General features: G+C 47.0%; 1 protein-coding gene across 1 annotated transcript in view; it reads right to left on the bottom strand.

Moving 5' to 3' along the window:
• The window catches only part of Tdrd9 (tudor domain containing 9), a 92,878-nt gene that overhangs the window by 49,963 nt on the left and 25,404 nt on the right, over positions 1-17,511 (bottom strand). The window contains exons 7-12 of the mRNA XM_021179500.1: positions 16,867-17,031; positions 12,958-13,058; positions 6,978-7,042; positions 1,570-1,624; positions 1,333-1,417; positions 382-439 (exon numbers count right to left, since the gene is read on the bottom strand). Coding sequence (XP_021035159.1) covers positions 382-439; positions 1,333-1,417; positions 1,570-1,624; positions 6,978-7,042; positions 12,958-13,058; positions 16,867-17,031 — 529 coding nt within the window. The remainder of the gene's footprint in view (positions 1-381; positions 440-1,332; positions 1,418-1,569; positions 1,625-6,977; positions 7,043-12,957; positions 13,059-16,866; positions 17,032-17,511) is intronic.

Genomic DNA, 17,511 nt, shown 5'->3' with positions numbered 1-17,511 from the left:
CTTAGACTACACACACACACACACACATATTCATGAGTTAGCAATTAAACACATATACACAAAGGACCAGACAATGGCGTTGTCATGGCTTCCATCCACACTACCTCCCCTTGCCTACCTTTCTGTCCCAGGCAGCCCCAAGACTGCTTCCATTAAATGCCCTGAAATTGCCTGACATCCCCTAGAGGTGGCCCTGACTGAAAGAAAACTTATCCTCAGAGGGGACAATGATGAGCCAATACTATGAGAGACTGAACCTTTGTGAGCCTCTGAGTCTCTTCCAAGCATGGGGAGAGGGAGAGCAGAGGACACCTCCAGTGGTCAGAAAAGCCTATGGATGCCTCTTTATAGGAAGAAGTGAGCAGAGAAAGGCTAACTTACCATATTTGACATCAGGAACTGTGACAGAACTCTCTGCGATGTTGGTTGACAGAATAATCTGTGGGGCATCAAACAGAAGAGGTTGGTGTGTGTGTGTCCCGCTCCTCAGGACACGGCTGCACAGTTAGAAAGGGGCTTGATGTTAAACACCAGTGTGTATACTGGCTCCGAACGACAAAGTAACCATCTTCGTATTTTATGCAGGCTACCACTCATCAAGAAGCTCCCACTACATGGAAAACCAGACACATACAGGGCAAGTGGTGCTTAAAAGAAGGATGTATGACATGGCCAAGGGTCTGCTCATGAACCTATCATGAAATCGTTAGTGGATGGACCATGGACTTGCCAGGAGCCAAAAAGCAAAAGCAGGCAGATTCTAGAGCCAGGGCTGCTACCCTGAGCATCCTGGAACAGTACCCAAAGTCTAGTGTGCCTAAAGGGTCCAAGCATTCTCAAACATATCAGAGATTTGAGCCGAAAGCTCCAGGTCCCAGACCGGGATCCTCGCAGGGAGCTCTGAGGAGCAGGGAAGCTGACAACGTCCAGATGGCTGAGGCCCCGGCTCCTCACAAAGCCATCACTCCCAAGGCAGCAAACTCCCTAGAGCAGAGCCCTGGGGAGTCAGGAAATCAAATACATAAAACTCTTAGTTTTTCCAGGCATGGTAATATATACTTCTTCCAATCTCAGAACTCAGGAGGATGGTACAAAGTAATCTCAAGTTCAAGGCCAGCCTAGCCTATATAGCAGGATGTGTCTCAGAACAAAAAATCCTGTCTTTCAGGTAACTGATTTACAAAACAACGCACAACACTAAAGGGCCCAGATTCCCACTGACACTTATCACCTGATGGCAGTTTGGCGGGCACACACTGGGAGAGGCTGGAGTACCAGTCCTTCTCCAGCAAGGATGGTCCCGTCTCACACCTCTCCTTCCCAGTGTCCTACCTTTCTGTACCCAGGGACTGGACTTAAAAATACATTATTCTGTTCTTCTAAAGTCACACTGGAATGGAGTGGATAGACCTGTAACCTAAGAGACAAAGCACTAAAATAAAAGGTCACATGATACACAGCAGACTCAAGTAACAATTCAGTGAGGCAATGAGATTCTGTGAGGTGCAAGCAGCACAATGTTCTGAGAGGCAGACAGAGGGCCCGCCACCGCCCGCCCGCAGCACATACCTTTTGTGAATCATGTTTGTGAGGAGCTCATGCATGTAATTGATCTCACCCAGACCTAGGGGGAAGGGAGAGGCAAAGGTGAATTTATTGCTAAAAACTCATCTAAAAACTGAAGTGGTAACTTATTTTTAAGGGTCCTTATATCTTTTTGCATTTGACAGAGAAGCTCTTAGGGCCTGGTGCATGCACTACGCCGCATCCTGCCAATGTATGGTTAACAGAACAAAGCCCAAAAGCACACCTTCTAGAGCAGAAGCACAGATAACAAAGTTTCCCAAAGAAGGCTGAGTTGCTGCTGAGCACGTGCAGCATGGAGGGGCGGGTGGGCAGGGCGGTGAGAAGAGTGGGGCGGGGCGGTGAGCAGGGGGCGTGTCTGTGGTTCAGTGCTCTGCTCTTTTTTATTGTTTGAGAATTTCATGCCTGCACATAATGTGTTTTGATCAAATCTTCTCTACATTCCTGATACTCCAATCCCTCCCACTAATGCTATTCCATTATTCTCTCCTACCTTCATGTGCCCCTTTAAAGTACACGCACGCACGCCCCAGCGCTCACTTGGTGCCACCTGTCTGGCTCTTTCCTGTGCAGGTCACACTGCTCGCAGTCACAGCCACTATGAGTTCATGTCTGTAACAGCACTGTCACCTCCAGCAAGCCTGTTTCTCTACACACAGCCACTCCTTCTGGCTCTTACGATTTTTCTGCCCACACCCCTTAATGATCAATGAGCCCTGGGGGGTAATGGGAGCCAGTGCACCATTTAGAGCTAAGTACACCATAGACTTCCATTCTCTGCACAACCATTTATTGTGGGCCTCTATTAAATCACCACCTACTGCAAAAAAGAGGTTCCACTCATGAGTTTTGAGAGATTAACCTATAGCTATAAAGATAAGAGCTTAGGGAGCAGTTCCTTCTTTTGTCCACTTAGCAGACTGCTGCTATGAGGCTCTCCCTGAGGGCCGATGACCTCAGCAGCCTCCAGGTTTGGGCCCAGTAACAGCTGTGAGTCCCACTTTGTGGAGTGGGCTTTTCATCCCACAAGTAAGTAGTTGGTTGCTCCCATAGCATCGGTGCCTGCCACTACTGTACCAGCAGGCCTGCCCTGCCAGCTAGGTGACTATTGTAGCTCAGAGTTCCCAGCAGGGTAAGAGTGTTTGTCATTGTTCTCCCCAATTAGCACATCTAGAACCTTCCAGCACTATTGAAACTATCAGTAAGAGATAAACCTTCCAGGTCTGTGTTCTGGAGGGTAACCCAAAGCAATGACAATAGCCTGTAACGTGTGGGAGTCTATGGTACTTCCACTGACCAACCATTCTATTATACAGAGATACCATTTAACCTGCTTTTATAGATAGGAATCATAGATGGTAGTAAGTCTCTATATGGCATTTCCAAAGCTCTTTAGTGTTAGAAAGACCTGCATCTCTGCCCTGTCCCCACCTGTTGCACTATTTAACCCTCCCTGTTCCAGTACTCCTGTTAGTCCCCTACAAGTTTCGTCTATCCCTCCAATCTTGAAATCTGACACCTACCATGGTTCCTTACAAGGTTCCTGACTTCTGTGAGTACTTCAACATAAACTACACAGAAAGAAGCTGGGGGTCAACATAAACTACACAGAAAGAAGCTGGGGGTGGGCGGGGCATATGTGTACCCAGCACTCAGTGATCCCAGCACTTGGAAGGCTGAGATAGGAGAAGCTCTGTGAGTTCAAGGTCAGCCTGGTCTACACAGTGAGACCCTGTCTCAAAACAAAATAAACAAACACACATATCTAAAGAGTCAAAGACCATAGCCACAGGAAAGAACATGCAGTTTGTCTTTCTGGTTTCGGTCACCTCACAAAATGACTGTCTCCAGTTCTACCCATTTAACCTGCAAAGTTACTAATCTCATCTTTTCAGCTGAACAACACCCCACTGTGTCTGTGACCCGTTTTCACTGCCCATCAGTTGATGGAGATCTGGGTTGCTTTCATGTCTTGGCTACTGTAGCCAGAGCAGCAATGCACATGGATGAGCAAGTGTCTCTGTAGGAAGATACAGGAGCCTTAGAGCCCTTCAGTCCTCAGCACATAGCCACGCCCACATTCCCTATACCTGCCACCCTTAGTGTCTCTTGGTTTCTCTCATCTTAGCCATCTGTTTACAGTGAGATAAATTCTCAAAGTAGTTTTACTGTGAATTTCCCTGATGACTAAAAATGTTTCTTAAAATATTTATCAGGTGGGTTGGAGAGGTGGCTGAGCAGTTAAAGACGCAGTGTCCAGCACTCAGAACCCTCTGTAACTCCAACCTCAGGGGATCTGACGGCCTCTCTGGTGTCCACAGGCACCAGGCAATGCACACGGTGTACAGATATACATGCAGGGAACACCACTTATATACATAAAAATAAACTCTAAATTTAAACATTTTTCTTGTCCACTGTCTTCTTTTAGGAGCTCTGTTTATTTCCTTGCCTTGGTTTTTAACTTGGTTGTCTTCTTGGTGTTTATTTTTCTGAATTCTTTATATATTCTAGATACCAACCCGTGGTCAGATGTATTTTTTTTTCTCACCCTGTAAGCTGCATCTTTGTTTGAACAATGGCGTTCCATCTACTGTTGTCAGCCTCAATGCCCGCACTCCTGGGGTCCTGCTCAGAAAGTCCTTCCTGTGCCAGTAGAGTGTGTCCCCTGCCTTCTCCATCAGATGCTATGCTGTGGTACCTGATCCACTTGGTCCTAACTGGTGTGGACAGGGTGTGAGGTAAGATCTAGTCCTGTTCTTTTCATGCTATCTAGCAGCCTGACCAGCCCCATTTGCTGATAATGCGGTCTTCTCTCCCATGTGTATTTTTGGCCTCTTGTCAAGATCCCGGTGACTGTTGGGGTGAGTGTGTGCTCACAGGCGATTGCAGGAGTGTGAGCTCACAGGTGACTGCAGGGGTGAGTGTGAGCTCACAGATGACTACAGGGGTGTGTGTTCATAAGTGGGTATTTTTATGCAAGTACCATGCTGTTTTTATTCTATGGTTCTATAACATAACTGAAAATCAGACATAATGCTCTCCAGCAGTAGTTTATTGTTCAGGACAGTTTTAAATATCCTGGTCTTTTCTGTTTCCATATGAATTTGGAAATTATTTCTGTGGAGAACTGTCCTGGAATTTAGGTAAGGACTGCACTGACTCTGTGGGTTGCTTTGGGTAGGCTGACATTGCTACAGTGTTAATCCTACCAATCCTTGAGCAGGGAGCTCTTTCTATCTTCTAGAGTCTTCTTCAATCTCTTTTTTCTGTGTCTTAAAATTTTTTATTGAGCAAGTCTTTTACTTCCTTCGTTAACGTGAAGATAAAATAATCTTTTTAAAGACAACCCTACAGTTCAAGTTTGACTCTTTATCCTTTTGTGCCAGAATTGGAACAAATGCACCATGACATTAATTAGTAATAACTTAAAGTTATTCTTAAATATATAATTCTTTCAGTGTTTCCCTTGAAAGAGCAGTGACTACAGATGAGTGCTGGCCACAGAGGTCGATTCCCTCCTGTTTTCCGAATTTCCTCCAATGAATAAACAAAATGTTTCTTATCAAAACAATTTTTTTAACCAGATGAGGTAACTCCAGTCTGAAATCTCAGAAATTGGGAGATGGAAGCAAGGTAATATCCAGTTCAAGGTGAGACTTGGCTACACAGATTGCTCCAGACCAGGCAAGGCTACACCAAAATTCTGTCTCCAATCAAAACCAAACCAAACAAAAAACCCAAAATGGATGCGAGTGTAACTCAGGGGTGGGTTCTCAGTGGTGAGCTGCCTTTGATCCCAAGAATACAAAACTAGTAATAATACTTTAAAGGATTTGTTCTTTTTCAGTGGGTTTAAAAATGTGTACTGCCTTCCAGCATCTGCATATGCGGTGCGCCTCGTGTGGATTATCAATATTTTGAACTTGTTCAACCATGTCTCCCAAAAACTATTTTAGATTACAACTCTGGTGACTGAAAATGTGAGTGGCCTGATTCATCAACAATCATTGCACATACAGGAGCTACAATATGGTCCTGGTACAGTTGACTGGGACCTTCACCCAATGGGACTCTCATAAAAAAATCGAGAAGGTAGAGGCACAGGATCGTCATGTGACAGCCATGTGAGTGGAAACCACCAACAAAACAAGCCAAGGCCTGAGGGTGGCCCCAGGGCCCTGAGGGAACAAGCCTCCTGACAACCCATTCTAGCATGCCTAACTGTTTTCCCAGCAGGCAAACACACCACTTTTGAGCATCCAATTTTCAATGCCTTGTTGGAGCAGCCCTGAAAAGAATAATTCATATCTGCTCAAAACAAGTCAATTAATGAAACTATAAACATAACATGCCAGACTCGCTCTGCGTTAGTATGTAAAAGAAAGTCACAGAGCTGAAGGTAAGATGTCCCTTGCAAACACCTTGCTGGGTGGTGTTTACCTCTGAAAGATTAATGAGGGGACCAGAGCTTTGCCTTTCTTTTCCTCACAGTGTGAGGACTTAGAAGTCATGTGACAGGCAAATCCACACAGATGCAGACTCTCTGCACCTGTCAGCTAACAGCTGTCTCTGTACATGAGTCTATTCAGTAAGCAAAATGTGACCAGGATTTGAAACTCACATGTTACATTCCAAAATCAAGTTTCTCTTGTTGCAGACTATTGCTTCCAGCCCTGCACACACAAATGTTCACATGTTCTGTATATTACTCCTCAGCAACAAAATATGTGAAATACTGTTATAATGTCATCAAACACCACTACTCAAGAAAGTCATTTTGAAGCCGGGCGTGGTGGCGCACGCCTTTAATCCCAGCACTCGGGAGGCAGAGGCAGGCGGATTTCTGAGTTCGAGGCCAGCCTGGTCTACAAAGTGAGTTCCAGGACAGCCAGGGCTACACAGAGAAACCCTGTCTCGAAAAAACCAAAAAAAAAAAAAAAAAAAAAAAAAAAAAAAAAAAAAAGAAAGTCATTTTGACAAAAGGCTGTGAGACACAATTGAGTCTCTCAGTAAGGTGCAGTAGGAGCCCCTTTCTTTAGCACTGAGAAGGGACTCGGGGTCGCTGCTGAGTCCGCAGGGCTTCATGCTTTGCTCTCATTAAGAATCCAGCACTGAGAACTCAGGACAAACACTTCACATTCATGACCACGGATGTTCTTAACAAAGCCAAATATCTTACCAGGAACTGTGAAGCAGACAAGCCTGCCTTAGAAAGGACCTCTTCCTTACTATGAACTCTTTGTAGCAAGGTAAAGGTTACGAACAAGCCAAAGCGAGTCACAGCTGCTTGCGTTCTCTCTCGTCTAGGAGAACAGGCAGCGTGAACACCATTGTTCAGAATGCGCTTCCAGAGAATTAAAATTCCAGTCACAAAATCACGCCATGCACACCTGGCAGGAACACCAGCACGCTGCTCCGCTCCGACACAAACTGCGCCCCGGACCAGGTCTTGTTCCTGTCAAAACGTGAGGTGAACAAGTTTGAATCAAGGCTGGCAGAGTCCCTGCTGCATGAGACCCTGAGTTTACACGCTTTGTTCATGAAAGCTCTTGCAGATCATGTCAGGTAATGTTCTTCAGTTGAAAGGCACGCAGAGAGAGGCCAACCAGGCAAAAGGCCGGGGCTCTTCACTTCCAATGCATTAGCCCCCAAGACACTATCTGCAAAAGTTTTCCTGCAAATTTAGATTCTATAATCAAGAGCCCCAAGATACAAGCCTTAGAATAACTATAAACAAACCTTATTAAGGCCCAGATTATCACTACAAAGGATGCAGGTCTAGGATAACCACTTCTTACTACCAGGGTATTTCTGTATAAAATAGAATTTTTCTCCTCCTCAGACCTGTGGGCCCTCCCTGGGGAGAGGGAGGGGAGGAGGGGGGACAGGGAGGGGAAGAGGGGGACAGGCAGAAACTGGGAGGTGGATTCTAACAGGTTCTACAAGTCAAAGGATTCAAGATCAATGCCAGTGGACTATATAAAAGTGGACTGCAAGTACAGTGGAGTAAGGCATAGGCTTAACCCGTGCAAAGCCTTGGGTCCCACACCAGTACCGGGGAGACAACCATTGGCTCCAAGGGAAATGTTAGATGAAAACCGACTTATTGAAATGCAAACTTGTACAGCCACTCGGGAAATCAACTGGCAGTTTCTCAGAAAACTGGGAATAGCTCTACCCCAAGATTTAGCTATACCACTCCTGGGTGTACACCTAAAAGATGTTGCATTAAACCACAGGGACACTTGCTCAATTATTCGTAACAGCCAGAAACTGGAAACAACCTAGATGTCCCTCAACTGAAGAATGGATAAAGAAATTGTGGTTCATTTACACAATGGAATACTAGTCAGCTATTAAAAACAAAGACATCAAAAAAATTGCAGGCAAATGCATGGAACTAGTGAATACCATTCTGAGTGAGGTAACCCAGAGCCAGAAAGACACATACGGTGTGTATGCACTTATAAGTGGACATTAGCTGTAAACTGCAGGGCAGCCATGCTACAATACACAGACCCAAAGTAACTGGGTAGCAAATAGGTCCCAAGGGAGGATGCAGGAGCCTCACTCAGAAGGGAAACTAAACAGCCACTGGATGTGGATGGAGAGAGGGAACTGGGTAGGACAGGAGGTGAGGAGAGGAACAGGAATGGTGATCACATGTGGGGAGGGGGAGAGGAAGGCTGGAAATCAGTGGAAAGGATCTCGGGAGTGGAGACCTGGGACCAGGGACTGGGGGGGGAAGGATACAGAAAGTCTATGGGGGTGACCCTAGTTGAGATCCCTACCAGAGGGGGTATAGAGGCTGAAGTGGCCACTTCCTGTGGGCCAGGCAGGATTGCCAGAGGAGGGAGGGGGACATCAATTCACCCACAAAACCTTCAGCTTGGGCTGTGATTGGGATGTAAAGGGAATTACAAATTAAATTATTAAAAAATAAAAGTAAAAACTGATAAAAAGCAGTATTTATCCAAAGTTTAGGGAGATTTAATCACAAAAGTGACCATGTAAAAATGTATGGGGTTCAAGAATAGCCTGTACTACACAGGGGACTGGTTTTAAATGATCTTCCCAAGGAGCTAGGGAGAAGGCTTAGTCAGTGAGCACCCACCCCAGAATCATGAGACCTGAGTTCAGTCCCCAGCACTCACATAAACATGCAAGGTGTGGTGACATCTGCTACAACCCCAGCACTGCGGTAGCAGAGACAGATGGACAGACCCCGGGACTCAGTGACCAGCCAGGCTTGCAGTGTGAGTGCTAGGCCAGTGGGAACCTTTCTTCAAAGGAGGTGGAGATGCTCCTGATACAATACAAACTTGTTCTCTGGCCTCCATACACACACATGTATGCATGCATTCAACACACACACACCACACACATGCACACACACACACCACACACACATGCACACACACACAAACACACACATATGCACACACATGCACACACACACACAACACGCACACATGCACACAAAGCACACACAAGAGAAAATAAATTTGAAAATAAATATGTAAATAAAATTTAAAAATCCCCAAGCCTAGCAGAATGCTGCACACCTGTGTATCAACCATCTTGGAGGCTGAGGCAGGAGATTGGTTGATCCCAGTTCAAAATCAGTCTAAGAACATAAGAAAAAAAATCCCATTTCAAAAACTGAGGGCTTGGGCCAGTGAGAGGCTCTGTGGGTAAAGGTGCAGGATGCACTAGCCTGACAGCCTGAGTCCCACCCCTGGAGCACACATAAACCTGGAAACAGAGAAGTGATTCCACACACGTGTCCTCTGACTACCACATGTGCACTGAGACACATGCACACACACAAACACAGTAATAATTTTTACTAATAGCCAGGGAGACAAGCTTAGCTAGCAAATGCTCACTTGCCACAAACATAAGGAACGAAGTTCAATCCTTGGGGCAGTGGTAAAATTGTTGGATGCATATGATTGGGATTCCAGTTCTGGGGAGGGAAAGACAGGAGACACCTCAGGCTTGCTGCCAAGTAGCCCAACTGGGGTGAGTTTCAGGCCAATGAGAAACCTTGTCTCAGAGGCACTGGATTTCAATCCTGAAGACGACATTCAGGGTTGTCCTCCAGCCTACACACACACACACACACACACACACGTACACGCACACGTACACACACACATATACAAAGGCACACATAATCATTCACTCATTTCCAGCTATGACCATTGAAAATACCTACAAACAGTGACAAACTAGTAACAAAGTGCAAGGCCAGAGTCAGGCTGTCGTTTAAAGACAGCCTCACGCTGCTCACTGCGCCAGAACTGTGCTCCTAGACTCCCTGGAAGAATGGGAGGCTCCTGGAAAGGAGCAAGGTTAAAATTGGTGAACAGCCAGAAACAAGGGCCCGAGGATGGAGCAGGCATCCCAAGGAGGCTTCCACTCACTTCATTGAGGACAACTGGGACACACATACACACAGATTGACTGAAATTAACAAAATCCATCAATCTTTTAAAACTAAGACAACAAACCTCATAAATGGAAAGATATTTGCAAGAAGTTTTTCTGACATAAAGAACTGCTATCCAAATACATAAAGAATACTTAAACTCAGCATTGGAAAGAACAAAGCCAGGTATGATGGCATATACTTTTAATCACAGCACTCAGGAGGTGGAGACAGGCAGATCTGTGAGTTCTAGGGCACCCTGGTCTACATAGCAAGTTCCAGGCCAACCAGTGCTATCTAGTGACACCTTATCTCAAACAAAGCAACAAATAAATAACTGGATTGAAAAATGGGCAAGGACATGAGCAAACACCTTGTCATAGCAGCAGTGAGATGGCGCCATGCCCACTCTGAGAGCCAAGCCCAGGCCACACACAGCTGGCAAAGCCTCCGAGCCACTTGCTGGTGGTAATGTGACATGATGCAGCCACAATGGGAGGTGGGCCAATGGTTCCTTCAGAAACTAATTGTGCTCTCCACATGGACGCCAGCAACTGTGCTCCTTAGAATTTGTCCAATGCACTGGATGTCAGGTCTACATAAAGCTGGCATGAAAGCTCTTATAGCAGCTCTAGTCATAGTTTGCGACTTAGAGACAATCAACACATCAGTTAGTAGGTAAACAGATAAACCCTGGTCAGTGTAGACAGCGGCATACTATGCACCAACTGAACAATCAGGGCCGAGGAGATGGCTTGGTGGGTAAAGCACTTAGAGAGCAGCTAGAGGGAAGCTCTTCCCTGTGGGACCACCTTAGAGCAAGCATAACAAAGGAAAATGAGAACATGGCAAATCTCGTAAGGACTCAGGCAGCATCCACAGGAGGCAGGGCTGGTGGGCAGCATTTAACACTTGTGTTGAGACCACAAGCACACTCAGGCACAGACACAGGAACCACAAAGAAACCCACGCCTGCTCCCAGGTCATCAAACACAAAGACTCTATCAGAGTTAGCCAGAGTGAAGATACATTTACCTATGAGGAGCAGTGAGACAAAAAGGGGCTTTATCACTGTGGTAGCACAAGCCAGGAGAGTACAGGAAAATAGCATCAGCATTAGAACGAGTGCTAAAGACATCAAAAGATGTGTTCTGTTACACGCTGTTCAGAGACTGTGCATACAGTGGCAGAGAAGGAAAATGCAGGGAGCACCTGAGAACCTAGAGCCTCACCCAAGTCAGGGATTCCTGCTCTGCTAATCCAAAATCGGGATCGCTCCAGTGTCTGTCTACCTGCAGTGTCTACCTGCAGTGTCTACCTGCAGTGTCTACCTGCAGTGTCTACCTGCAGTGTCTACCTGCAGTGTCTACCTGCAGTGTCNGCAGTGTCTACCTGCAGTGTCTACCTGCAGTGTCTACCTGCAGTGTCTACCTGCAGTGTCTACCTGCAGTGTCTACCTGCAGTGTCTACCTGCAGAGTCTGACGCTCGACTCTGAGCCGCACAGTGGTTTTTGAGTTTGGAGTGTTTATGAGTTCAGCACTGAAGTCTGTGAAAACACTCCAGTGTACAAAACACCCTTGTGCAAGCATTTAAGGTGAGAGAGGCCCAGCCTGCAGCCACCTGCACTGTATGCACACAAGAACGAGAGCCAGTACCTGTGGCTACCGACTGCCGAGTCTATCCAATGTCTGCATGCTTCAAGTCATGCTACATACAGTAAAGGTTGTCACTGTGTGCATGTGCATGTATGCATGTGCAATGTGTACATGTGCATGTGTGTGTACGTGGGGGACTGAATATGTGCATGCAGGAGTAAGGAAAGAGGAGAGGGAAAAAGAAGAGGAAGAAGAGGGGAAGAAGGGAAGAAGGAAGGAAAGGAGGGAGGAAGGGAAGGCGGGAGCATGGGAGAAAATGAGACAGAAGAGTGAGTGCCAGCTTTGGGTTTCACCCTCAAGAGCTCTGCCCAGCTTCTTCCAGCCAGGGTCTCTCACTGGCCTGCTTCTTACCAGCCAGGCCAGTCTGACACCAGGTCCACCTGCCTACACCTTCCCAGTGGAATGACAAGCACACACTGTCATGCCTGGCTTTTCTCCTGTAGTTTCTGGAGATCAAACTCAGGTCCTACAAACCAAGTTCTTTATCAAATCTCCCCATATAAGTTTTTTATCTGTTGACTTAGATTTAGATTTTTTAAACAAAGGATGAAACTGAAATAAAATAACTTTTTACCCAAATAAAAGCTGAGAACATTTATCAACAGAGTCTTTGGAGGGCAGAATTTGGGAACCAAAGTAAGAAGTCCAGATGTGACAAGAATTAATTCAGGGGTATCCTAAGGTTTACAAGAAAAATGTCACCCCAGCCATCTATCTTTGGTTACTAATGAAGGAGAATACACATCGCCAGTATTTGTTTCTAAAATAATAAATACTATTTATGACAGGCAAACCAGCACTTAGAACCTAAACTATCCTAAAAGGGGGGGGGGGGAATCGCAAATTAAAAAAAAAAAAAAAGAGCTAAAAGAACAAACATTTAAATTGCCTATGGTGTGTCCAAAAATAGCCCCGAGACAAGAGAACAAAAGCAAGCAGAGAAAGCCGTGTGACTCCTGCGTCTGTGTGAGTCTGTGTGACTCCATCCCACTTCTGGCCCAAATCTAACTTAAACAATAGTCTTAGAGCTGCCCTCGGCTGGGCTTCGCCTTCCGTTAGCACAAGTTAGCAGAGTGGCCGTGACTGCTGCAAAGGTGTTCACAGCTTTGAGTGGCAGGCAGCACATAGCTGAAACCCCAGCACCTGAAGGCAGGACGACTACAGCTCAAGCCCAAATGTCTACAGCTATTCCCTTAATATGCAAAAACACTATGCCATCTCGAATGAGGGACCAGTGTTTCAAGTTACACAAATGGAGTTGTAGCTGGAGGGACTCTTACCCGCTCTCTTTCATGTCCAGGTCATCGAACATCTGAATGAGAGAGACAGCAACTTCATAGACATCCTTTGTTATCACTGGCTCCTCCAGACGGTAGGGAAGCTGAAAAAATAAAGGAACGGGACAATTAAATAGAGTTGCAGACAAGTGCGGGGTAAGACCTGTGCTCACACCTTCAGCCATCATTCTAAGAGACCCTAAGTGATGATGGTGATGATGGTGAAGATGATGACAGTGATGATGGTGGTGATGATGATGATGATACACTACTACTACTAATAATAATAATAATAATTCTGTTCACAGCCACTCTTGAACACTTGGTGGCAGTGTTCACTGCCTGGGATCCCTGAGATGCTGATGCTGAAGTCAATGGCAACGTGGATGGAATCTGAATGCTCAAGCAGAGACTACTTTTAAGGCACTGGACAAACTGCGTCAGAGGCCTAGGGAACTCGGGTATCAAATCCCGGCCTCTAAAAGCACCGACATCCCAACAGCTACACACAGGAGCTACCAGCAGAGGGCAGTAGCGCGTTTGATCCAGTCATCTCTGGTGTTCTCTTACTCTCCTACTCTATGCTAACAGGGACTGATATTCTGTAATGCAATTACTCAACAACAGAAACAAGGAAAAGCTATGCGCTCCACACCCCAACAGCCCCCCTCAGAAGTCTGCTACGGACAGGCCATGTGGGAAAGGATTCGGCTGAGTCACAGTAACTCTGCTGAGGTCTAGAACTCAAGCCCTCAACACTGCTGTTCTTGTGGGTGTTTGGCCAAGAATCCCTAGGGACCTGGCTGTCTCCCACTCCCCAGTGCTGAGAATTATGACAGTAAACAACCGTGCCCATCGAGCCAGCTTAGGTTCTCACATAGTGAGGGGAACACATTAGCACCTGAGCTGTCACTCGGCCCCTAGTTATGCTTTCTAACACAACTCTGACAGGTGATAAGGTCACGGTTGGCTGTGGCCCGTCTGTCTGTGAGGTCTAGAAGGAAGGGAGAGGCCCACATCCCCTGTACTCTGAGTCAAGTGACTGCACAAGCATACTGCCACAAAGCCCGAGTGTGAGGGAAGCACCCGTCACCTGGGGCAGTCCTTCTGCCACATCCATGCCCAAGGAGGAGGCTCTGATCCCTACACATGTCACCAAAATGACATGTCCAGTCTGGCCAGGGAGTTCCAGAAAACAAGGAATGAGTTCTTGGGAAAATACATGCATCAAGAGAATGGGTACACATCCAATGGTGGGGACCAATCGGTGGCAGGACAGCTGGGCATCTGCGTTAAGGGGACCTAATGGAGTGCAGAAAGACTGCTGTGAGCTGGGTACAGCGGCACACACTTGTACCAGCACTTGGGAAAGCAGAGGCAGAAGGAGCAGGGGTTCAAGGTTATCCTTGCCTACACAGCAAGACTGAGGCTAGCCTGGCTACATAAGATTCTGCCTCAGACGAAATGCACTAGTGTGAAAGACTGTACTGAGGGTGGGACACCACACTTATTCATCTGGGAATGGACATCACCAACATTCTCTGCACAACCCCTAGAGCGCACACTACACTTGTCTAAAGATATTCTAGAGAAGGAAAACAAGTCGAGCGCAAAGACACAGGAGGCTCCTGCCAGGGCCATACAAGGACACCTAAAGTTGGCATCAGCAAAACCAGGAGAGCACTGGGGACTGGGGACTAAAGACAATGACAGTGACAGTGTCAGCTCCCTCAGAAGCCAAGTACACCTAAGGTCCACCTTGCTACATGGTGATAGGAACGAAGGAGCCTGGTAAATCCAGGCTGTGCGAAGTGGGGTCAGTAGAGTCACACTGGAAGAGACAAGAGACCTGGGAACTAGAGAGACCATGATCTCCCCCACCCCCAGCCCTACCTACCCCAGGCGAGGCTGGGAAGGGCTGCAGGGAAACCTGGGACTGGGGGAGGGGTATTTCTTTGTTATGTTCAAACAAGAGCAAGAAAGGTAAGCGGCCAGGCGATGTTGGCACATGTTGTTAATCCCAGCACCCGGGAGGCAGAGGCAGGAGGATCTCTGTGAGTTTGTGGCCAGTCTGGTCTATAGAGAAAGTACTAGGACAGCCAGGCTTACACAGAGAAATCCTGTTTTGAGAAACAAAAACAAAAACAAAAGATGAGCAGCAAATGATCCCAAGATGAGGAAAAGACAACAAACCATGGTCAAGGGGAGAGAGAGAGAGAGAGAGACAGACAGACAGACAGACAGACAGACAAGACAGGCGGAAGGGCTGGGCATCCCACAAGGCATGCTGGGAGCATATGATGGCACTAGTCAACAGGCAGCGCAATGATAGATTGGACTTGATAACTCACTCTCCTGATGTTGAACATCATAAATAAACAAAACACCGCCTTTCACGGCTGACAAACTAGGCAGGTTCAGGAGTGAGAACATGACTTAGCTACACAGGGCCTAGGCTCCATCCCCAGCACCCTCCCCCACAGCGTCCACACAAAAATCAACATGCAGTTAGGTCTGTCCATTCACATTTGTTTGTGCCCTAAAATATTCACTATGTGCCTTCCAGCTACCAAAGACAGGCGATGTGACAGCAATGGAAAGTTGAGGGGCCTTCAAAACAGCTGAACAGAGCCACCTTCAGCCAAAGGGCCCCGGGGCAACCAGAGGGCCTCAGAGGGTAGATGCCCACAGCCGACCTTACCCTTCCTTCCACGCATCCACAAAGAACGGTCTGGTGTTGATGTCAGCTGGACCTAAGCAGCCCCTCACTGGAGTAGAGCCCACTCTTCAACACTACAAGTATCTTCAACAGAAACTCAGCTCCTGCTCCGATGAACGGGGCTCCATTCTCAAATTGCAATCGCATGTATTCTCTGTCCCAGCAATCTCCTTCCAGGCTCAGAGGTTCCAGGAAGGCATGTTCCTCACAGAGGTCTCAACACAACATTTGGCACTATCTAGGATATCGATGGGTGTGATAACGGAGAGGGACAAGGACAAGAAGAAACCATCTTGTAATGCTAAGGATACCCCTGCCACACAAGATTCTCTGGCCAAAATACCAGCGCTGCTGAGGCTGAGAAACAGAGTTCTACAAGACATGCTATCCGGAGTGCACAGAAGCATGCGGCAGAGAGGGTCACTGCAGCACTGTCTGTAGTGAGCACCAAGATGTCAGAGACCAGAACGACACACGTGTGGGGAGCCGGGCAAACTCCGTTTGCAGACAGCCTGCCATCTCTGCAGCACAAAGCCCCCATGTCTGCCTGACAGACCCGAGAGTTGTGCAAGAGGAGTGTCTCATGGGAAGGGAAGAAGGCCTGACAGGCAGGGGTCAGACGAGGAGAGGACTGAGGCAAGTTTTCACTCCTTTTCGCCTTTGTTCCTGAGCCGGGGTGGAACCCAGGGTCTCACCCAGATGCAGATGCCCTTCCTCGCTGAACACACTCCCAGAAGATAGGACAGGAAGTGCTTCGTATCCGCTTCTACTTCAGGTTTAGACTTCTGAGACCTCCGAGTGTCCCACACACATGAAAACAAGTTACATATGTCCCCAGTCTTCACTGTCACTCTCTACTAGAAAATAGACATTTAATCGGAGTTCTGTCTCAAGTACAATTACCATCCTTAAGTAAATCTACAATTTCAAAATGACAGAAATTCAAAGCTTTGGTTCTCCACATGAGCGAGGCGTGACGCTAGTCACAGTGATTTCTATGGGGACTGTGATATTTACGAACTCCCAGCTGTAACAAAAGCCCATGTTTTCCCCCCTTCTTTTCCTCCACCCCCTTCCTCCCATGCGTCTGCTCTGACAAGTTCTAAAAGGGCCTCACAACCAAACCTGGGGAATTCAATTTGTCAGAAACCAAAGTCCACTCACTGTAAGAGAAGCAGTGTGCCCCAACGTACCCCACTATGATGCACGTGCCCCAAGTCATTAAGGTAATGCTCTTCAATCGCGTGGGGCCTGCCTTCCACTTCAAAAACATAGGCAGGGCTCATCTTGTTCTGAACGGGAACGGCAAAGTAGTCTGCAAACTGCCTGCAGTTGATGGTGGCAGACATGAGGACCACCTGCAGGGAAGAGAGCCCAGCGGTGAGAGGGTGGGCGGGCGGGGAGGGCAGGGCGAGCGAGGGAGGCCGGCCACCTCAGAGCCCAGGCCCACCTGCCACATCCTCCCACCATGTACAACCCACTGAAGCCTTCTAGTTTACTTTTATTTTATTTATTATTTTGTTATATTCTGACCAGACTTTCCTGTCTCTCCTCTTCTCACAGTCCCTCTCCCACAATCCCCCTCTCCCCTTCCCCATCCATTCCTCCTCCATTGCTCTTCAGTAAGAGCAGGCCTCCAATGAATTATAAGTAAACTATCTTGATTCTTTTCTTGTGTATTATCTAAATTAAAACAGTATAAAGAATGCCCGGGCCTCCTCCCAGGCAGGATTTGGAGTACGACATCTGACCATAGAGTCCAAGATACTATTATGTCTCAGTCAGGGTTTCTTTTTTTTTTTTTTGCCTCATGCCTATGTTAATTCTTATTCCCTGAA

This window comes from Mus caroli, chromosome 12 (genome assembly GCF_900094665.2).
Source record: "Mus caroli chromosome 12, CAROLI_EIJ_v1.1, whole genome shotgun sequence".
NCBI classification, from domain to species: domain Eukaryota; kingdom Metazoa; phylum Chordata; class Mammalia; order Rodentia; family Muridae; genus Mus; species Mus caroli.
This window is presented reverse-complemented; position numbering and strand designations above follow the sequence as displayed.